General features: G+C 41.0%; 1 protein-coding gene and 1 pseudogene across 4 annotated transcripts in view; one reads left to right on the forward strand and one right to left on the reverse strand.

Moving 5' to 3' along the window:
* The window catches only part of RHEB (Ras homolog, mTORC1 binding), a 53,265-nt gene that overhangs the window by 16,840 nt on the left and 12,444 nt on the right, over positions 1-23,981 (reverse strand). For 2 of the 4 annotated variants that reach the window (XM_003815089.5, XM_063606424.1), the window contains exons 2-4: positions 14,593-14,684; positions 7,433-7,504; positions 1,207-1,274 (exon numbers count right to left, since the gene is read on the reverse strand). In XM_003815089.5, coding sequence (XP_003815137.1) covers positions 1,207-1,274; positions 7,433-7,504; positions 14,593-14,611 — 159 coding nt within the window. In that variant the 5' untranslated portion in view covers positions 14,612-14,684. The remainder of the gene's footprint in view (positions 1-1,206; positions 1,275-7,432; positions 7,505-14,592; positions 14,685-23,981) is intronic. The other 2 variants (XM_034965278.4, XM_063606425.1) reach the window with 1 other exon arrangement.
* Positions 14,703-20,419, forward strand: LOC100983292 (eukaryotic peptide chain release factor subunit 1-like; annotated as a pseudogene).

A 23,981-nucleotide genomic window follows, 5' to 3' on the forward strand; every position in this document is an offset into this window, starting at 1 on the left:
AATATGGCGAAACCCCGCCTCTACTAAAAATACAAAATTAGCCGGGTGTGGTGGTGTGCCTGTAATCCCGGCTACTTGGGAGGCTGTGCCAGGAGAATTGCTTTAACTCAGGAGGCACAGGTTGTAGTGGGATAGCACCACTGCCTTCCAGCCTGGGTGACAGAGCAAGACTCTGTCTCAAAAAAAATGTTGCAAGGGCAGGAGTTAGGAGCTGAAATCCCAGCTTCTTTACATTCCTCACCCTCCAGTGAAGAAGGGTAAATTCAGTCTTACAGAATAGTTTCTAGTAAAAGCAGGCCTGGATGTCATGGTAATGGGGCAGCTAAGCTGTCAAAAGGGCTTTTCTTTGTTCCACGTACTCCTTTCCCCCTTGCTTCCAGTCAATTCCCTGGTGATCCATTCCACACATCCCTGCTACATTAACCGACATGTGAATATCCTTTCTGGGGGGATTATTTGACTTTTGGCCATTATCTACTGTCTATCAAATAAATTGAAACTCCCTAATCTAGTAATCACTCTCAAATCCACCCACCCAGAGACTCTACTATATAAACTAAAGCCAACACTCAAACCAGAGCCTGGACTCCAATCAAACTGGTATTTTATGGCCCAGGTCCTCATAAGATCAAATCAGCTAATTTCTGCCCTATGCCCCTCTTATGCCTTTCCTCTAGAAAAGATGTACTTTTGCCCTAATGTAGGAGAACACATATCACAAAGAGAAAGAAAGCAACTAATATGACTCTCTAATATAGAGTTAAAGTTTAGAAAATAGAAAGCCACTATCCTGTAGTAAGTATTAACCCTTACAATGTTAATATATTTAAAGCAATTCTAAAGCAGAAAAACAAGTTATTAAAAGAAAACTGCCAGAAATGTCTTAGAAAAGACCAAGAAGACAGCATACTAACATTTAGTTATCTGTGTAAGCTCCTTGACTTATGATGGGGTTACATCGTGATAAACCTACTGTAAACCAAAAATATCATGAGTTGAAAATGTATCAAATACCTCAATAGACCCATTGTAAAGATGAGAAATTGTTAAGTCGAGCCACTGCAAGCCAAACCATTGGGAGTCAGGGACTGTCTGCACACAACATGAGGGGTTTTCTTGGCATAGCTGGTACTTTTAAAAATCAGTGCTAGGACCAAGACTGTCAGATATGCTGTATAAGATTCTGAGATACCAGAGGTCACTTACTTGCCCGGCTGTGTCTACAAGTTGAAGATGATATTCTTGTCCATTTACTGTGATCAACTTTGTAAAAGCTACAGGGAAAAAGGGAATTAAACATTAGTTTAAAAAAATTAACTTGAAACCACTTGAAGTTTGAACAATGACAACCAATCAAGCACAGAGTCCCTAGCAGTCTCAGAGAAAGGCCCCATGAAACAAAAAAGAACAACTCTCTGACTTGTATAGATTCTCCCCTACTTCCATTATTTAGCTAGGAAATACGGTGACTGGCTAAAATCAAGCTTGGTAAACCTTGATTCTTTTTCAAAGAGACAAAATAGGCAACAATTCATATCCTATAATAGTAATTTGAATGCTGTGTGGCAAATCCTTCCTCTTGTGAAAAAGTGAAATATACTACGTAAAGTCTGAGGTCTAGAATAAACCAAAACCACAAAAATTTTCCATTAATTTATAGGAAGTCTGGCATCAGAGCACAAAGAGCTAATATTAGTTAAGTGCTAAGAACTTTTAGTACATAAAAGAAGTAACAGTTTTACTGACGGATAAAACAGCAATGAAACAGATATTCTGTGTTGAAGCCATACTTCCCACTTAAGCTTAAGGATCCAAGCAATTTGTCACAACTTCTTTTCCCTGACAAGGGAGGAAAGAAAATCAGACTTGAATAACTTCCGGAAAAGTCAATTCAGAATTAGAGGGAGACAGACTTCAAACAAATATAGACAAAAGAGGAAAGAACTACTAACAGAAACAATGTAAAAATAACCACCTGGAACTCTGACAAGGAAGTGGAACAGATTTATCTTGCATACCCGCCCCAGCCATCTTGACTCACCATGAGTCCTCCAATCTCCTGATTGGCCGTCCTATATGACTAGAGCCAGGCAGCAGAATCTATCCCTCATACAACTGAGAGAGGTCCCACTCTACCCACAGCAGAAAGGCAAAGCTGACACAGACAAATGGATATTACGTGAGAAAACTCTAAGTAATAAGGAGGATTGATCAGAGATCTTATCTGAATTATATGAGTTCCATAGGGAAAGAAAAGATGGCTGAAAGACAAGCAATCACCACAGAGAACCATATTAGCGTCACACTTTTCTAATACAAGCAGGGGTGCCAAAAGTCAGGTGAGTAAAGATAACAGACCACAGCATGAAATCAATGGCCACACTATATTATGCTTGTACCTGTTCCGGAAGTTATCACTTTTAGGAAACAGTTAAATCAGATGGAAACTGAATCAGAATATTTCAAGCTGGGGGGATACCCAATATAACCTATTTCATCAATTCTAAGAAAGAATTCAGATTTGTTTTTACGCCTTATTCTCTCTGAACTTGGGATGCATCCTGCACCGCTGGAGGTTTCAGTCCTTGTCAGCCAGGGTGCAGTCACTACATAGCTGTGTGAAAACCTTCAGTCAGGTGAGACTGAAGTGTATTTCAGATTTGATGAGAAGTATGTAAGAAACACTGGTGAGCAATAAAACCAGTGACCTTCAATTAGAACTAAGTAACTGCAGTTATCAAGTATAATTATGATGACAAGGTTACTGAAAGGAAACATCATTCATTCATTCATTCATTCAAGAACAATTTCTTGAGTGCCTATTATCACCAGTAGCACTGTTGTGGGTGCTTTGGATGCTGTAGTCTCTGATACTCAGTGAGCTTAGATCCCAGGGAAGGAAAGAAGGTATAGACACACACATGTACCCTCCCACCCTGTCGGGTATCTTCCCTGGGAGTGGAACATCCAGGCAGAGGTTAAACAGCAAGTGAAAAAAGCAAAAAAGTCAATGCAGCTAAAGCTCAGAGAGAACGGTAGATAGCTAACTAGGATGGACAGGAGGCAGAAGGTCCTACAGAACTTGGGATTTTTACTCTGAATGTGAGGAGAAACCAAGGAAAGATCACTCTGGCTACGCTGTAAATAACAAAAATGGTCCCAGGGATATTAGGCAGGAGCCCATGATACAGTGACCACATGACTGTACAGACTATCACAATCTATAGAGGGTGACACTGGCCTGGATTAGAGGTGGAGATATTCTGGAAATATTTCAGAGGCAGAACCAAAAGGATTTTCTGATTGACTGGAAGTGGGATGTAAGAAAATGAAGAGTCAGGATGACTCCAAAGCTTCTGTAAGTTGCCACTTACAGGAAAGACTAGGGGAAGAATACTAGGGATAGGAGAGGAAGGGAAATGAGTTGGGTTTTAGGGATGTTTTGGGATGCCTATTAAATACCAAGGGGAAATGCAGGCAGTTAAATAAAAAAGCCCAGGATGTAGTGGCTTATGCCTGTAATCCCACTTTGGGAGGCCCAGGCAGGAGGACTGCTTGAGGCCTGGAGTTCAAGACCACCCTGGGCAACACAGGGAGACCCAATCTCCACAAAAAAGGAAAAACTGCTCCAGCATGGTGGCTCACGCCTGTAGTCCTAGCTACTTGTGAGGCTGAGGAAAGATCATTTTAAGCCCAGGTATTCAAGGTTACAGTGAGCTATGATCATGCCACTGCACTCCTGCCTGAAGGACAGAGTGAAAGACCTTGTCATGTAGAATAAAATAAATTATAAAATAAAGCCCAGAGCTGGGGGGAGAGGTTGCAGCTGAGAATACACACTGGTGAGTCAATAGCAAATTGAAGAGAGGGGAAGATTACTTGAGAGCAAGTGCAGAGGAAAGGCCTGAACCAGGGCACCCCATGTTGCCAAGTCAAAAAAATGCAGAAGATTCGGCCAAGAAGACTGAGATGTCATTGTACATAGTGTATAAAAGAAAAAAAAACATTAATAAACATTTGCATCTATCTTTGCATGTAAAAAGAATGTAACTTGTCCTACTTGTAGCAGTAAAATGAAAAAGACCTTCCATCTTGCTGTCATAGGAAAACTGCCAGTTTTTTACTATAGAAAAAAGGGAGGTATAAGAGATAGGATAGACTAGGAAATCATTCTACTGTCTCTCATTTTAACCTCATGTCAAAATGGAAAGCTGGCTTTCTTCTGACATCACTTTCCTTGAGCCCCTTTCTCCCTGCCTCTTTGAATCACCAGAGAATCCATTTCCAACCTAAACCCCTGAAATTCCCCTAAGTAGACTAATAGCTATTTACTAGTAAATGCTACTAACCACGGTCATAGAGGTTTCTAAAATTTGGTGTTCACAAAGCAAGATTTGTGTTACTAAAGTGTGGTGAGGGCTCTTCATTTATACCCTACTGAGAAGTCCACACCCAGGACGCAGTGCCTTGAGAATGCTGCAACACCTAAGTGCAACCTCCCAACTTTCTGGAAGGCGCTTTGTCATTCACTAACAGTGCTACCTTGAGATGGCAGAAGTCGGAAATTGCTGCTATGCTTGCTTTTTAGTTATAAACTATCACTAGCTTAATTTCAGCCTATCAATTTAGTTTGTATTGAGTTGTTAGATTAACACTACAGTAGATAATGAAGTACACTTGCATAAGTAGTACTTCTGCTTTAAAATTTCCCCAAACTAGAAAATATGTGGTTTTATTAATATTATTCTCCTACACCCCTACTGTTAAAGATGACACAGTCCCAGAATTTTTGCTCACCATGACACTTCATTGAAATGTGTCACCACTGAGTGTTTGCTATAACAGCTTGTTCTAATATTATAAAGTGTAAAATAACTACTAAATTATTTCCAGATCTACAGAGCAGTTTTTTAAAATCATGAAACCACCCACTTATTTATCTTGCTAGCAACAAGTTCATGATAACCTTTTCTTTTCTTTCTAATTCATTGTTATCACTGAACAATGTTTTTCTACCAAACAGTGGAGGAAAGGGTGGACGAAGGGCTCCTGCCCTGTGTTAGGTTATCAGAAGTGTGGTAAGTAGAATATAATGTCTGAACATGCCTCACGAACTTTTAATGGATACATATTCATATTTATTTCTGCTCCTGCCTACAGACTTTAATAAACAAGTACTCTGAATTCATTTTTGAGGTAAAGAAAAGTCTTCATTATTGAACTGTAAGATGAGAAAAAATTTAAAATACGACCAAAGATGATGCTGATAGCCTCAAAAAAGTAGGGTCATATTACTCTGTTTCTGAGATAACATCAAGTTACATAAGTTGGACTTTCTTCTGATCCATTACTTACTAAGAAAATGTATGTATATATAGCTCCATGATACACAACTCCATGACTTTCCTTCCAACTCAATTTTTACTTTTGAGACCACATCTTGCTCTGCTGCCCAGGCTGGAGTACAGTGACATGATTACAGATCACTGCAGCCTCAAACTCCTGGGTTCAAGTGATCCGCCTGTCTCAGCTGAGACTACAGGCACACACCATCACGCCCAGCTAATTCCAGCTCAGTGTGAAATGGCATGAGGATACAGCCACAATATCCACTTTTAGAGGCAGAGCTTATGAAGAAAACAACCTTCTATTGTTCTGTTAATACAATTCCAAAATGAACCTTATTATTTCAAGGATCTAAAATCCTAAATTGCTTTGTATAGCAAATATTAAGGTCCAAGATGATGATTTTCTTATGTTCTTATTCCAGTGGACAGAAAACCGAGCTTGTTCATCTAGCACTCACATTAATCTGCTCCTCACACTTGCTTACTATTATATAATGACCAGCTAGACAAATCATAGGATGTAATCAGGACTCCTCCCTGTAGATACCCAGAGGTTACTTTCAAATATAACATCTTGAAAGGTTACTTTCAAAAATATTCCTGGAGTTAGTTTATCAACCAACAGGTTTCCTTCTCTGCTACCAGCACACTGGAACACAAAGGACAGCCAAATATTTTAAGCGAGGGGTGAGCAAACTTTTTCTGTAAAGGGCCAGACAGTACCAGTAAATATTTTAGGCTTTGTAGGCCACCTGGTCTCTGCTGTAACTATTCAACAACTCTGCCAATGTACAGCATGTAAAGGACAACATGTAAAGGAACAAACATGGCTGTGTATCAATAAAACTTTATAGAGGTTAACATTTGAATTTCATATCATCTTCACATGCCAGACATTATTCTTCTTTGCACTTTTATATATTATGCTTAAATGGAAAAACCTTTCTTAGCTCTTGGTCTGTACAAAGACAGGCAACGGGCCTTGCTGGCCTGCAGGCTGTCGTTTGCCAAGCTCTTTACTGTCAGCCAAAGCATTCAAGTGATTCTCTTGCAAGCCTCCGGCAGGTGAAATCTGCTTCATGTCTAATATGCCAATCAGGTGTTGATGAATCCCATGTTTAAATCTACATGTTCCTGGTGACAACTCCTACATAAGTCCTGGTCTCAAGAATCTGAGAAACCTAGTTCCAGGGCCCACCTGGGGTTCTAAGCCTGAAAAGACCAGCTTCCCTGCTTCAGATTCTCCTTGGCGATCCCTAGAATCAAGAACTGTCTCAAAGCTGGGCACAGTGTCGTATGCCTGTAGTTCCAGCCACCTGGGAGGCTGAGGAAAGAGGATCACTTGAGTCCAGGATATTGAGTCCAGCCTGGGTAACACTGTGAGACCCATGTCTCTTTAAAAAATAAAACAAAATAAATAAATTGTCTCATGGTCCTAGAATCCATCAGGAATATTCTGAAACCATGGATTAAAATTGAACAAAGTAAAGGTCATGGCTGGTTCTGTCTTCCCTGCTTTTTTCTGCACATGGCCTAAAATGTCAACAGGCTTTTTGAGCCAACTTCTTTTTAATGCTGCAACTGCTCTTTAATGCTGCAACTGCTCTATCCAATCCCAGAATAGTTCATTTCTCTTTCAAATCTTTAGGGCTGGAAAGAAGGGTATAGAGAAATGTGGGTGGGAGTATGGCTTCTGTAAGAATAAGGAACAGGGATCTCGAGTGTTTTTCATTCTTTCAAGCTTGGAATCCCTGGAAACTGCAATGGCTGGGAGAAAGGGGGTGTGGGGGAGAAGACTGTGCTCTCCATTCCTGTTTTGGAGCAGATTCTGGAATATGAAGATTCCAGTAATGGGCCAGATTCCTACTGACTTGAATTAATAATTTCTAGACGGCAGGGGATGCAGACATGGAAGGAAAAATCTTTCAGGGTAAAGTAGGTAAATTTTTTGCAAGTTTTCTTTGACCCCAATTGGGAGACATACAGAATTTACCTCCTGCACTCAAAGCCTCCATGAATACACAATGGCTATTTTACACAAAAGAAGGCTTCTCAGTTTTTAAGTACTTGAAAACAATACTTACTGTTTTCTATGGTTGGATCGTAGGAGTCCACAAATTGGCCTTCAACAAACTGAATCGTCAATGAGGATTTCCCTATAAAAGAGAACAAGAGCTTAGTGTGTGTTGGCATATGAAGGTAAAAATTTTTAATTTTACTGTTTTATTAAAAAACCATTAATAGATGAAGACACTGAAGGTATCAGGGTCAGAAAACATTCCTTTAATTAGCATTTGAGCAATTTCAAAAAATGAAATAAATTTCATTAATTTGCTTTATATGAGGATATTATGCAATTAAGCTATTACAAAGTAAACATGTCTGTGACATTAACAAATATTACTGACCAACAAGCACATCAGATATTCTGTTAAAGATAAACTAAAAGGTTTAAAGTAAGCTAATTTCCTCTAGTATTCTTGGAATCTTGCTATTTAATTTTAATATGAAAATTAAAATGATTAGTTTCGTTGTATTCATTCATATATGACGGTTAGAAGTGTTACCAAGTACAGCTTTTAAAAAGAGTAATCCGGCCAGGCACCATGGCTCACGCCTGTAATCCCAGCACTTTGGGAGGCTGAGGCAGACGGATCACCTGAGGTCAGGAGTTCGAGACCAGCCTGGCCAACATGGCGAAACCCCGTCTCTACTAAAATTAACAAAAATTAGCTGGGTGTGGTGGCGGGCACCTGTAATCCCAGCTACTTGGGAGGCTGAGATAATAGAATTGCTTGCCCACAGGAGGCAGAGGCTGCAGTGGGCCGAGATTGCACCACTGCACTCCAGCCTGGGCGACAGAGCAAGACCCTGTGTCAAAAAAAAAAAAAGGGTAATCTGAAAATATGTAACGTAAGTCTTTATCTTAAAAACTCCTTTGAAGCTAGAAATCCTATGTCATTCAGTATGAAAGGCCTAGCAGTATCTAGACAATTAAGAAATGTTATGGATTTCACAAAATCGCCAATAATTGAACTTGTATGTTAATAAATCAACAACTAGAGCCTTAGCTTCTCACTCTTCTGCTACCTAAAATGTCTACTGGAGGACTTTAGAACAGGGTACATGCCCTGTGAAGAAATCGCATGAGACGCATAGTTCAGATGACTTTATCACCAGGAATGAGGAAGTGGTCTCTCCCTAATTTCACCTCCAAACTCTTCCTTCTCTCTTGCATCCTTGGAGCATTATTACACACATGCTGTATATGCCTGGCATACTTAACTCCATCACAACAGGACGTGCAGTGAGAGTGAAGGAGAGGCATGGTAACACCCATCTTACTCTCCTGGGTTTAATTTACGCTTGTTTCTCCTCCAAACTATGGATAGGTATAGTTGCACAATGTTTTCACACCAAAGGCATTCCTTAAAATTTAAATTATTAAAAAGTTGGCTTAAAAGTAGCAGTTGCTGGCCGGGTGCGGTGGCTCATGCTTGTAATTCCAGCACTTTGTGAGGCTGAAGCGGGTGGATCACCTGAGGTCTGGTGTTCGAGACCAGCCTGGCCAACATGGTTGGTCCTGTCTCTACTAAAAATATAAAAAAAGTTACCCAAGCGTGGTGATGGGCACCTGCGATCCCAGCTACTCAGGAGGCTGAGGCAGGAGGATAGTTTGAACCCAGGAGGCGGAGGTTGCAGTGAGCTGAGATGGCGCCACTGCACTCCACTCTGGGCAACAGAGTGAGACTCTTATAAAAAAAAAAAAAAAGAAAAAAAGTAGGGGTTGCTGAGAAGGAAAGGCCACAAGTTGGCAGACCTATTTACTCCTTATCCGCAGCCCAATACAGTTCAAAATGTCTCTAGAATTACTAATACCTGAAATTATTCTCTACAAAGCAACCTACATGAGCATTTGAAAATTAAACGCTACTTCTCTGCTTCCAATCCTCATTGCAATTAGAATAAATTCTCAACTTTTTTTTTTTTTTTTTTTTTTTTTTTTTGAGACAGAGTCTTGCTGTGTCACCCAGGCTGCAGTGCAGTGGTGCAATCTTGGCTCACTGCAACCTCTGCCTCCCGGGTTGAGGCGATTCTCCTGCCTCAGCCCTCCTGAGTAGCTGGGATTACAGGCACGCGCCACCATGCCCGACTGATTTTTTTTGTATTTTTAGTAGAGACAGGGTTTCACCACATTGGTCAGGCTGGTCTCGAACTCCTGACCTCATGATCCACCCGCCTTGGCCTCCCAAAGTGCTGGGATGACAGGCGTGAGCCACCGCGCCTGCCCTAAATTCCCAGCTTCTAACCGTGGCCCACAAACACCAGGCCATCCCTGCTCTGGTTACCACTCTGACCTCATCTGCCAACAGCCCCCGACAACCCATCCTGAGGCTCCAGTCACATCCCTTCTGCTCCTGGAGTTCCTGCCTGCCTTGGCCCCTTTATTCTAGCAACCCCCACTGCCCCCATCTCTGAATATATGACTCATCTTTGTCATTCTGATCTGAGCTCAAATGTTAGTTTCACAGAGAAACCTTCAAGACCACCCTAAGGTAGTACCCATTCCTTAAAAGTCATTCTCATAGCTACTGTTTTATTAAGTTATTTGAAATGATACTCATTTAGTGAACACTCCACTGAAGCCAGCACAGGGCCAGCCGACACATTGTAAACATTGAGATTTCTGAACAAATGAACGAAATTAAAGCGTAGATCTCCAAAGGTCACTCTTAGCCATTTAGATACTACAAAAGATCTCAATTTTATACAAATGAAATACAAAACACAGTTCCACAGAAATTAAGAAACAATTCAATTAGTATTTATTGGTACCTAATCACAGGCCTGCCTGTGATATAGGAATACAATAGTTTAAGAATTCCACAAATTTAAAATGAATTGTGTTGAAAAGAAACCATGTTATATATGCTAGCCTGTAAAGGAGAATTTAACTCAAAATACAGCAGAACTACTTCAGGTAACAAAAATAGCAAGAAGAAAACTCCTCTCTTATGTTATTGAAACTGAAAAATTAGAAGGAGTAAAAAAAAAAACTGTTATTTACACTGAATGCTACTGCTTAAAGAAATGAAATTTAATTAGAAAGAAAGAAGGGAACAAACTTCTTAAGGGCTTTTGCAAGGTACTTCTAAGGACTCCAGTGGGCTTTTTATACCCTTATGTGGGTAGGATAAGGGTTTGTGGGGTTTTTGTTTTGCTTACAAATGGAAAAAAAGGAAAGAAAGCGATCATTTTCTCCCTAAAGATATGGGCAAGAGTTACAAAGAAAAAAGGAAATAATATAATTAAAAAGATTTTTGCAACATTTTGTGTAGTAGAACTGGACTAAAAATAGTGAAAGAGGGGCTAAGTATGATACATGGGATAAGCTCCCCAAGCACTGGGCAACCAGGAACCCCTGGATCAGACAGTCCTCTGAACTGGCACTGGCCAAGTCTCGACAACCTGACTTGCGGGAGTGAAGGGACGGGGGAAAAGAGCCTCAGGAGTTTCCCGTGAAATTCAGGAAGCCACATTTGAACAGAAAAGAAAGTTACACACATTAAACAAGACAGCATGAGATCAAGTGCAAAAACGGAGTGAGAGAAGAGCTCCTTATTTGTATCACAATGGGCATACACTATTTGACAGGCTAAATTAACATTTCACTTGAAAACATAAGTAATCATTCTGGTAACAGACAATGTAGTCTAACCAAAATCACATCACAGGTTGACAGCCAACTGTTGTTTTCATGAATAGTAAACTGGGATACCAGAATTTAAAACGTATTCCTCCAGGGTGGAAACTGGATTTTCAATCAGACTGGCCCTAGGAGAAAGGTACTGTTCATTAGCAGAAGTGGCACTGGAGAAAAACTACGTTTCCCTTGGGTCTCTCCTCCCTGGGGCTCTCCCGCCAAGGTGAGGTCATTAATTATTTAAATAATCCAGAAGGGATAGGAAGGCTATATTTGCTAACATGCTGTTTTTTGCCATTTCCATTAAAAAGTGCCATTATTAACTAGTGTTGAAATCTTGACAAGTCAGCATTAAATGCTACTGAATCTTCATAAACAAACCCCACCGCTCATTTTCAAGTGTTCTCAGTTCCAGTTATAATTTCTGGCTTTAAGGAGTGTCTTCTGGAGACGTAGTTCAGATCTTTTGGTTAGGTTTTTCTAGTTTGTTTGCAACCACAAAAAGGCATTGGTGATCTCTACTGTGATCACCTTTAACCTTTTTCTCTCAATAACTTCATATATTCACTTTGGCTTTTGTCCTTAGCAAATTCAGGTCTGGAAACACTGTTACTCGCTTGCTGAAGATAATCTCACACTCCAGATCAACTCTTTGGGAAAATGTTACATGAAAACTACACAGGAGTGATCCCAAATAAATGGAAAAGTAGCCCATACTCAGATGTGTGTTTATCCTCAAACACAAATCACTCATTTAATGACATAAATTACTATAAATGGTTTAAAAGGCAGTATCTCAATTCCTACAATTAACTGTCAAATACTCTTCCTCCAAACCAAAACCCACCTTAACTTTTAAAAATAAAAATTATTTAAAAAAATTCTTCTGAGCTTTTATCGGGGAACAGCATTGTATTATTTTTTCCAATGATAAAATGGCACAGTGAGTTTCTCAGCTGGTATTTTCACTACAGAAGGTGTACTTTCAGGGGTGTTGACTCAATCTTATACCTCATGATTATTGCAAAATAGGCACTGTTTACAGAATTATTTTAAGTTTTCAGATTAATATTGACTTTGTTATCATGCTTATTCTCCTAAAAAATAACTTATTAGCCCGGTGTGGTGGCTCATGCCTGTAATCCCAGCACTTTGGGAGGCTGAGGCCGGTGGATTGCTTGACCCCAGGAGTTTGAGACCAGCCTGGACAACGTGATAAAACCCTATCTCTACAAAAAAAAATATAAAAATTAGCTGAGTGTGGTGATGTGTGCATATAGTCTCAGTTACTCAAGAAGCTGATGTAGGAGGATCGCTTGAGCCGAAGGGTTGAGGCTGCAGTGTGCGTTGAGCGTGCCACTGCACTCCAGCCACGGTCTGTCCCCCCTCCCACCGACTCCCTAGAAGCCCAGCATTTCCCCAAACAGTTTATACATTGCTTGTTCATTGGGATATGATGGGGAAGACCAGATTTTCAATCTATTAACTAGTCTATCAAGGCATTCTGCAGAAGGGGGAGTCCATTAGAACCGATGTAATGTATCTAGGACACAACCCATTCCAGGGCTGCTTTCACCACCTCAAATTCACAACATAACTTTAAGGGGCTTTGATGACCATAGACACAAGCTAACAGTGGGCCTGAAAGCCCACTGGCCTTTGCACCAGTAATCCTCTCCATGCAACTTCAGCAACCCACCTCCTGAGCACACCAAGAAGTGCCTGGTCACCACCCAGACTGCTGTTCCTCTGGCACCTGCCCTTCTTCCCACCTATCAATCAATACACAGTATTCCCCAGTGGTCTCCCTTTCTGATTCTCATCATCTAATCCAAACCATCTCTACCAGCAATGCTTTCAAATCAGTGGTGTGGCCTAACTATTCATGAAGTCAATATACCGAGCCATGACCCATACTATTTTTTTTTTTAAGAAATAGGAATCCCAGCATAGACTGCAAACAAGAAAGGTGTTATGAACCTTCTATCTCAGTTATACATACATTTATTACTGGGTCACAATGTAAAATGTGTTTCTTACTAAGGTGGCTACAGACAAAAAGGTTAGAAATATACTAAACCATGACCTTGAATCTCCAATCTCCACCAGGTTTCTTTCTTCCCTATACAGTATAAGCCCCAAGACAAATCTTCCACTACTCTTTTGTAAGAAGTCTCCAATTTCCCTTCTGTAGGGCCCTTCAACAAACCTCTATGACTTTTGTTTTTTTGTTTTGTTTTGTTTTTTTGAGACAGAGTCTTGCTCTGTCGCCCAGGCTGGAGTGCAGTGACGCAATTTTGGCTCATTGTAAGCTCCGCCTCCCAGGTTCACACCATACTCCTGCCTCAGCCTCCCAAGTAGCTGGGACTACAGGCACCCACCACCACACTCGGCTATTTTTTTTTTTTTTTTTTGTATTTTTAGTAGAGATGGGGTTTCACTGTGTTAGCCAGGATGGTCTCGATCCCTGGCCTCGTGATCGGCCTGCCTCAGCCTCCCAAAGTGCTGGGATTACAGGTATGAGCCGCCGCACCCAGCCACAAACCTCTATGATCTTAATCTAATCAACTGCCTTTGTGAGCCTATTGAGCTCAGCTACAGAAAATTCCACAACCATGTGGGCTGGTGACCCTTAGCAAGCTAAGGTCTATCCCTCCATGTCCCATTGCTTTAGAATCCTGAGTGGCTTCTTCCTTGCCTCCAACAGTAGTAATTCTTTCTCAAAGTGTGGGCCCAGCAGCTTAGTACTACAGGGTAACCTGTAACAAATGTAATTTATTGAGTCCCACTCAAATCTACTGGATGCGCAATTCCAGAATGGAAGTATGAACAAGCCCCCTAGGTGATTCAGCTGCACAGTTCAATGTTTAGGAACCACTGCCCTCAGGCAACAAGTTCAACTATTATCACCTATCGCCTCCAGAGTGTTCCCTAATCCTCCAGCTCCTACCAGCAACTCAGTTCATAATCACTTAAAGGACACCTACTATGGGCCAGGCACTGAGGATATGGCCATGATTAAGACATGCTATGACTTCTGAGCTATGAGGACGGCACTCGCAATGTCCCGATCGCCGCTATCCTCTATTCACCCAGTGTCCCAGCCTTGGTGCACATGCATCAAACACAGTGACTGGAGCTCCTGAGCTGGGCATGTAGCCCTGTCTGCCTTACACGGTCTGACGTTTTCACCGGAGGAAGAGTTAGCCACCCTCCCCTTCCACAAAAGCTGTTCTATCCCCTTGTTCTCTAGATCCCACACTCCCTCCTGGTCTCCTCTGAACCTTCCTCCTCCTGAATTAGTTATAAACACATTTTTAGTTAACTTCATTCCATGTGGCTTGTTATAATGGTATCTCTGAAATATTTAAATATACTTAAAAATCCAACGGGGCACATTGATTAGGCTCCCCTTTGCTCTCAGTGTTACAGGGAACTCTTGCCGGATGCTGCAGTAGTTGGGTGCCACACACTTGACCATGAAGATGAATGCACCTTACAGAAAATGATCTCAGCCACTTACAGCTCCATTTTACTCACCTAAATTAAATGTGCCCATGGGGATGCACCTGTGCGCCCTGCAGAACTATAACACCACTGACAACAGGTGCGTAGGTCCTGGCTTGAGGAACCTTCAAGGAAAAGGTCAGGTAAATAGAGTTTAAAGTACTGGAGGCAATTAAGGAAGAGGAAGAGAAGCAGCTCTCTAACTTTAGGGGAAACATCAATGAAAGAAATCAAACATCAATGAAACCTGCGGAATAGAACTCAATGAGTACCACTGAATTGAAAGGATACAGTAACTGTAATCCCAGCAATTTTGGAGACTGGGCTGAGGCTGGCAGATTGCTTGGGCCTAGGAATTCAAGACCAGCCCGGGCAACACAGTGAGACCCCCTAGTCTCTATAAAAAAATACAAAAAAAAATCAGCAGGGTGTGGTAGTGCACGCCCATGCTCCCAGGTACTTGGGAGGCTGAGATGGGAGGACCACTTGAGCCCGGGAGGTCAAGGCTGCACTCCAGCCTGGGTGACAGAGTGAGACCCTCTCTTAAAAAGATACCATTGAAAAGCTACTGGGCAGAGGCAAGAGGCAAGCTGTGACTTCTGGATGTCTACCTCCCTACTGACTAAATGATGACATTCCCACAGAACAGCTATTAGGTTTCTTCCCTCCAGCTCAGTTACACATTTACTTAAACCTCTACCTAGTTTCATCAGTTACAGACAGAATCCCTTTTGTAGAATAAGAAGATTAACTCGCCAGTCGTCCTTTCTCCCAGCTCTACCTCCTAACAGCTGTATTTTTACAGTTCCAAGCATGGCAACATTCCATTCCATTCTGAATCCCAAGTTTTCAAAGATCTGACTATGGATTAATTCATTCATTTACTCAAGTATCTATCTGTTAAACGGCTATTAAGTGCGAGGCACAATTCTAAGCATGGGAATACATTGATGAATAGACACAAACCCCTTCCTCAATATATAAATTCTAATGGGGAGAAACACATTAAAAATAAACACAATAGGCCAGACACAGTGGCTTACGCCTGTAATCCTAGCACTTTGGGAGGCCAAGGCGGGTGGACTGACTGAGCTCAGGAGCTTGTTGAGACCAGCTGGTGAAACCCAGTCTCTACTAAAAATACAAAAAATTAGCTGGGCGTGGTGGCACGAGCCTGTAATCCCAATTACTGGGGGGCTGAGGCACAAGAATCACTTGAACCTGGGAGGCAGAGGTTGCAGTGAGCCAAGATCGTGCCACTGCACTCCAGCCTGGGATACAAGAGTGAAACTCTATAAAAAACGAAAAGAAAGGACAGGAAAGGAAAGGGCAGGACAGGACAGGAAAGGAAGAAACAGGAGAGTGGGTAAAGCTTTAGGATTTAAACTCAAGACTGTGGTGTGAATCCTAGCTGTGTCTTGAAGTTAAGCGCTCTGGGCCTCAAAATCTCTCTGCATCATAATGATTAAATGAAATCACAGATATAAAGCACAGTACCTGGCACCCATCACATACATATTCAGTAAACAGTTATTCAATTCTGTACCACAATCCCATATTCAATTAAGCCTTTCCCAAATTATGATCAACACCTTGAATCCACAAACACCAACTGAAGTCCTACTCCACGTGTAATTGTGGAAGAGTCAGTATAAAATACCTGATGGAAACCTACAAGGAACCTGTAGTCTCAACAGGGAGAAAGGTACTACTAATTGAGAAAAGTCAAATATCACCCTCCTCCACTTTGGAAGTGTCTTTTTTTCGGAGACAGGGTCTCCCTCGGTTGCCCAGGCTGGAGTGCAGTAGAGCAATCAGAGCTCACTGCAGCCTCCAACTCCTGGGCTGAAGGGATCCTCTTGTCTCAGCCTCCCAAGTAGCTGGGACTACAGGGTGTCCCCACCACACCCAGTGAGTTTTTTTTGTAGAGACAGGGTCCACCATGCTGCCCATGCTGGTCTCAAACACCTGGGCTCAAGCGGTCCGCCCATTCTGTCCTCCCAAAGTGCTGAGATTATGGGTGTGAACCCACTGTGCCTGGCCTGAAAATGTCTTTAAAAAAACATGCTGAAGATTTTCTTTCAAAAGCCACTAAGGGTTTTCCAGTCAGAAGAGTGACATGAGAAGATGAAACGTTAGGAAGATGAGAATGTGACTCTGAAAAATGGACTAGAAATAAAAACTGGACTTTTTTTAGTCCACTTCAACATAGGTACTTATTACAAACCAACAAAAAAAGGAAAAAATTAATCTCTAAGAAAAAAATAAGAAAACCTTAAGAAGAAACAAAGTATGTACCTGGTTTCAAGACTTACTAGGAGTCTAAAGTAATTAAGACAGTGTGGTACCCGCATGAGGACAGACACAGATTAATGGAAGAAAATGCACACTCCCAAAATAGATCCATACACATGTATCATCAATTGATTTTCAACAAAGAACGGTCTTTTTCAACAAATGGTGCTGAAACAACTGGATGTCAATATCAGAAAAAATAAAAGAGAGGCTGCGGCAGTAGCTCATGGCTGTAATCTCCACACTTTGGAGCCGAGGTGCGAAGATCGCTTGAGGTCAGGAGTTTGAGACAAGCCTGGGGAACACAGGAAGACCAGTCTCTACAAAAAATTTTTAAAATAAAAATAGAAGAGAGAGAAGCTTGGTTTGTATCCTATAAAAATGTATAGGATCCAAAATAGATCATATTGCTTGAGCCCAGGATTCAAGACCTGCCTGGGTCACATAACAAAATCTCATCTCTATAGAAAATCAAAAAATGAGCCAGGTGTGGTGGTGTGCTCTTGTGGTACCAGCTACTGGGGAGGATGAGGTGGAAGGATCATTTGAGCCTGGGAGGTTGAGGCTGCAGCAAGCTATGATTCTGCCACTGCATACCAGCCTGGGTGACGGAACAAGACGCTGTCTCCAAAATCAAAAAAATCATAGACCTAAATGTAAAAACTATCAAACTTCTAGAAGAAGCATTGGAAAAAAATCTTTGCAACCTTGAGTTGGGTGAAGATTCTGAGGTATAAAATCCAAAGTACAATCCATAAAAGAAAAAAATAACATCTTGGACTTCATCAAAATTAAAAACTGTACCAAGAGCCTTGTTAAGGGAATGAAAAGACAGGCCACAGACTGGGAGAAAATATGTGCAAAGGACCCATATCCAGAATATGTTTCACTCTCACAACTCAACAACAAGAAACAATCCAATTAAGAAAGTAAGCAAAAGATCTGAACACTTTAACAAAGAAAATATTCAAATGGCAAAGCACATTAAAGATGCTTTTAACATCATTATCCATTAGGGAAATGTAAATTAAAAATTACAATGAGATGCTACACACCTAATTAAAATGGCTAAAATAAAAAATACTGGCCATCCCAGTGCTTGCTAGGACGTGGAGCAACCTATACGCTCACCCATTGCCTGTGGGAATGCAAAATGGTGCAGTCAATTTGGCAAGTTCAGCAGCTTCTGAAAAGCTTAACCTACACTTACCATATGACCCAGCAATCTCATTCCTAAGTATTTATGGAAGACAAACGAAAATTTATGGTCAACACAAAAACCTGTATTTGCATGTTTATACTGGTTTTACTCATAATTGCCCCAAAGTGGAAACAAACCAAATGTCCTAAATTATGTTAAACCCATCCCGCAGCCTTGTGCTCCACCCCGGCAGAGGAAGTGACATCACAGGCCCCATGTGAGCGCACTGCAACACATGCAGTTGCCTGGTCAGAAAGAGCCGGTGTCCTACCAGCCGCTGCTGCCCAGAACTGGGCCCTTAGGGAGGAGGAGGCAAGAAGATGGTGGACGACCCCAGTGCTGTGGACAGGAACGTGGAGTTCTGGAAGATCAAGAAGCTCATTAAGAGCTTGGAGGCGGGCTGGGTGCGGTGGCTCACGCCTGTAATCCCAGCACTTTGAGGCCGAGGCGGGCAGATCACCTGACGTCAGGAGTTCAAGACCCGCCTGGCCAATATGGTGAAACCCTGTCTCTACTAAAAATACAAAAATTAGCTGGGTGTGGTGGCACATGCCTGTAGTCCCAGCTACTTGGGAGGCTGAGGCAGAAGAATCTTGTGAACCCGGGAGGCTTATGTGGCAGTGAGGCGAGATCACGCCACTGTACTCCAGCCTGGGCGACAGAGCTGTCTCAAAAAAAAAAAAAAAAAAAAAAAAAAGAGCTTGGAGGCAGCCTGCAGCAATGGCACTAGCATGATATCATTGATCATTCCTCCCAAAGACCAGATTTCACCAGTGGCAAAAATGTTATCAGATGAGTTTGGAACTGCACCTAACATTAAGGCAGGAGTAAACCGCCATCCAGTCCTGGGAGCCATTACATCTATACAACAAAGGCTCAAACTTTATAACAAAGTACCTCCAGATGGTCTGGTTGTTTACTGTGGAACAACTGTAACAGAAGAAGGAAAGGAAAAGAAAGTCAACATTGACTTTGAATCTTTCAAACCAATTAATACGTCATTGTATTTGTGTGACAACAAATTCCATAAAGGGGCTCTTACAGCACTACTTTCAGATGATAACAAGTTTGGATTCATTGTAATAGATGGTAGTGGTGCACTTTTTGGCACACTCCAAGGAAACACAAGAGAAGTCCTGCACAAATTCACTGTGGATCTCCCAAAGAAACACAGTAGAGGCATTTTGCCCGTTTAAAAATGGAAAAGCGACATAACTATGTTCAGAAAGTAGCAGAGACTGCTGTGCAGCTATTTCTGGGGACAAAGTGAATGTGGCTGGTCTAGTTTTAGCTGGATCTGCTGACTTTGAACTAAGTCAATCTGATATGTTTGATCAGAGGTTACAATCCAAAGTTTTAAAATTAGTTGATATATCCTATGGTGGTGAAAATGGATTCAATCAAGCTACTGAGTTATCTACTGAAGTCCTCTCCGAAGTGAAATTCATTCAAGAAAAGAAATCAATAGAACGATACTTTGATGAAATCACCCAGGACACGCGAAAGTACTGTTTTGGCGTTGAAGATACACTAAAGACTTTGGAAAAGGGAGCTGTAGAAATTCTAATGGTCTATGAAAATCTGGATATAATGAGATATGTTCTTTATTGCCAAGGCACAGAAAAGGAGAAAATTCTCTAACTCCAAAGCAAGAAAAGGATAAATCTCATTTCACAGACAAAGAGACCGGACAGGAACATGAGCTTATCGAGAGCATGCCCCTGTTGGAATGGTTTGCTAACAACTATAAAAAATTTGGAGCTACGTTGGAAATGATCACAGATAAAACGCAAGACGGGTCTCGGTTTGTGAAAGGATTTGGTGGAATTGGAGGTATCCTGTGGTACCGAGTAGATTTCCAGGGAATGGAATACCGAGGAGACAATGAATTTTTTGACCTTGATGACTAGACATGAGTCTGGCAAAACGTGCCTCACCCTCCAGCATCCAACCCAAGAAGCATACCCATGGTGGAATTCTAACAGATCCCTGCCTTACAATTGAAACACTTCCAGAACTTTATCCATGAGCACTGGTTATTGAAAAGATAACCGAAACAAAACCAGACCCAACCCTACACTTTGTTTTGTCATGGTGTCAGCGCAGCAGCCTACAACTAAGTTCCTAAATGCCACTTTGGACTAATTTAAACAAGAATCCCAGTTTTTACTTTTACTCGATGGTGAAATTCGTTGCTCTTGTATTTTATGAAAAAAAAAATTTTTTTAAGCCTTCATATACAGAAGTAAAAATATTTTAACTGCTGTAAACCTTCAAAAGTTAATAGAAGTGAGATCATACTGGTTTGTTTCTTATTTTGATTGGAGAAAAATTAAATTGCTGCATTTCGCAGTGACCCATTTACATGGCATTCCCAGCTTAGACTGCATAAGAAATAGATGTGGTGAAATGTTGGAACCATTTCTCTCTTGGTCTGTTTAATGTTGAAAGGGTGAGCTAATAGGAGGCAATTTCAACTTCACTCCCTCAAGCTACCCTGTCTCCCTCCAGACTGGCAGTTTCAAGGATGCAAACTGCATTGCAAAATCAAACTGACTCATGAAGCATTTGGGCCAGTGCACTGTTTACTTCCATCTGTTTGCTGACACATTTGTGCCCAGCGTTTGGGAGCCCTTTGTATCAACGTTCTGACAAGCGTCCCTATAACCTTAACCTACTCGAAACCAGTTTGGGTTGGATATGATGGGGCTTCTGTGCTATTGCTGGGATTGGGGGAAATAAAACATGCAATTTAAGTGGGGGGAAAAAATCCACCCAAAGGGATACAGGCATCCCTTGGTATACAAGGGGGACTGGTTCCAGGATGCTTGAAGATAGCAAAATCCGAGTGTGATGAAGCCCTGCTTTTCACCCTGCAGAATCTGCATATATGAAAAGTCAGCCCTCCATACATGTGGGCTTTGCATCCAAGGAATACTGTATTTTCCATTTGCATTTGGTTGAGGAAAAAAAAAAATCCTGCCTATAAGTGGGCCCACACAGTTCAAACTGTGTTGATTAAGGGTCAACTGTCCTATTAAGCAATACAAAGGAATTAAATACTGGTATATGTACACATGAATAAATCTCAAATGTGTTGTGCTAAGTAGCCAGACGCAAAAAGCTGCATAATATACGGTTCCATCTATTGGGCATCCTGATAAAGACAAAACTATAGGACAGAAAACACAAAGGGGTAGGGGGCTAACTAGAAACAGGCACAGGGCGCTTTTTGGGTTGATGGATTGTTCTACAGCCTGATTCTGGATGTAGATGACTGCAGACTTGCCAAAACCTGTTGAATGCTACCTCAAAAAAAAAAAGAAATTTTCTCAAAGTTTTAAATGTTATTTTTCCTTTCTTTTTACAGGTGTGGGACCTCAAGTTTTTTAAAAAATCTTCACCCTTACCTCATACATAAAAATTAACTAGAAATGGATCAGAGACCTAAACATAAAAGCTAAAACTACAAAACTTCTAGAATATGAAAAAAAAACCAAAAAACAAAACTTTCTCAAGTCCAACAGAGCTTAAAAGTGAAAACAAACAAACAAAAAACAACTTTATGATCTTCAGGTAGACAGATTCCTGACACGATACAAAACAAACAAACAAACAAAAAAACCCAAAAAGTGAACCAAGTTTCATCAAACTTACAAACTTCTTCTGTTCTCTGAAACACAGGAACAACAAAAAAGTCACACTAGGAGAAAATATTCATTAAATACACATCTGAAAAAGGACTTTTATTCAGAATATATAATTCAGTAAGAAGAATCTGATAATCTAGGCAAAAGACTTGAACAGACACTTCACAAACCAAGATATCCAAATTTCCAGTAGGTATATGAAAAGATGTCCACCATTCTTGGTGGGAAAATTCAAATAAAACCACAACCTACCATCTGAGAATAGCTAGAAAGTTAGAAAGGCCGCCAATACCAAGTATCAGGGAGGATGGGCAGGCAGCAACCAAAGCTCTCATGTGCTGCTAGTGGAAGCATAAAATGGTCAAAATGTTTTGGAAAAACAGTTTGGTAGTTTCTCCTAAAGTATACACTTAACATATATGTGACTCAGCAATACCACACCTAGGTATTTACCAAAGAGAAATGACTGTGTGTCCACGAAGACATTTACTCAAAATGCTCATAATAGCTTTATCCTTAATAGTTAAATACTGGGATAACCCAAATATCCACCAATGGGTGATCAGATAAACAAATTAAGGTATATCCATTCAACAGAATACCACTTTGCAATAAAAAGAAATCATACATGCAACACCACGGATGAATCTCAAAAACATTATGCTAACTGACATACAAAAATGAGTATATATTGTATGATTCGATGTATCTGAAATTTTAGGGTAAGAAAAACTAACCCAGAGTGATGGAGAGCAGATCAGTGCTTCCCGGGGAGCTGGGGTAGGGCGTGAAGGACGTGAGAGAACTTGTGGGGATGACGGAATGTTTCATATTTTGATAAAGGCGGAGGTTACATAGGTGCATAAATCTGTCAAAACTCATCCAACTCTACACTTAAAATGGATACTTTATTATATGTAAATTACACCTCAATAAACTTGATTTAGGAAAAAAAGATTTTTTTAAAAAAGATAATGCATTTACTTTTTCCTTTTTTTTTTTTGAGACAGGGTCTCTATCTGTTGCCCAGGCTGGAGTATAATGGCAGGATCATAGCTCACTGTATTCAAACTGCTGGTCTCAAATGATCCTCCCACCTTGGTCTCTCAAAGCACTGGGATTACAGGTGTGTGTCACCATGCCCAGCCCATTTACTACTTTTTACTAAACAGTATGAGATGGTGGTTATTAGCTATGTGACTTTGGGCAGTTTTCCTGAGTCCTTTTCCTTAACTGTAAATGGACATCATAATAGTACCTATCCCATAAGGTGCTTTGTGAGGATTAAATGAAAATATATACCAAACATCTGGCATGTAGCAAGTGCTCAGCAAATCTCATTATTATTAATATTAGTAATACTATTAGTAACTGCTCTTAGGCAGAAATAATCCGCTTAGGATAAAAAAAGTATTTTCGGAATTATATCTAATAAATTAACCTGAAAGATGACATACAGTAACTATTTCAACTAAAGCCTCAAAATAACACAAGCAAAATAACAAACACATACATATACCCCTAAAGCAGAAAATTACTGTTTCATTTACCCACAGCTGAGTGACTGACACCACCCATTTCATGTGCTCATGGTTCTACAGTCAACGCTGGGCTCACTTTTAGTTTACTCTTTGGGGGGCCTTTATCTGGTGGGCTGGTGGTGCTACACAGCTGGGAAGGCGGGGCATTCTCCCTTTCTCTGTGTCCCCTCCTAACATCTACTGCACATCACTTGAGGCTCCCAAGAACACAAAAGCAGAAGCTGCCAACTTCTTAGGGCTTAAAGCCTGGAACTGGCACATCACCATCTCTGCTGCATTCTGCAGGCTCAAGACAGTCACAGGGCAAGCACAGGAATACCAGGAGAGTGCCTCGTTGGGGACTAACAATAGAACAGACACCAGTAAAGCAGACTTGGTTTGTAAACGGCAGAAAAAAGACTGCAGACTCACCTGGGTTATAAATGGAATGAAACCTGAATCACCACTGTTAAAAGGCTGGAAAAACAATGAACCGCATAAAGGTTTCTATGTGTTCCTTACATGACACACAATGCCAATCATATGCTTAACAATCGTATGCACCCACTCTAGTAAGAAATGTGTAGCTCCCCCTATGGCAGGATTGGTGGTGGTTGCTTTTTCGAGAGGGAGGGGTGATATGTGTTGTGTTGTGTGTGTCTATGTATATTACACACACATATATATATTAGTGTCACTAAGGAAGTGTTTTGAAAAGATGTTTACGATTCTAATCGGAATACCAATCCCCACATG

Source organism: Pan paniscus, chromosome 6 (genome assembly GCF_029289425.2).
Source record: "Pan paniscus chromosome 6, NHGRI_mPanPan1-v2.0_pri, whole genome shotgun sequence".
In the NCBI taxonomy this organism is placed as follows: Eukaryota; Metazoa; Chordata; class Mammalia; order Primates; family Hominidae; genus Pan; species Pan paniscus.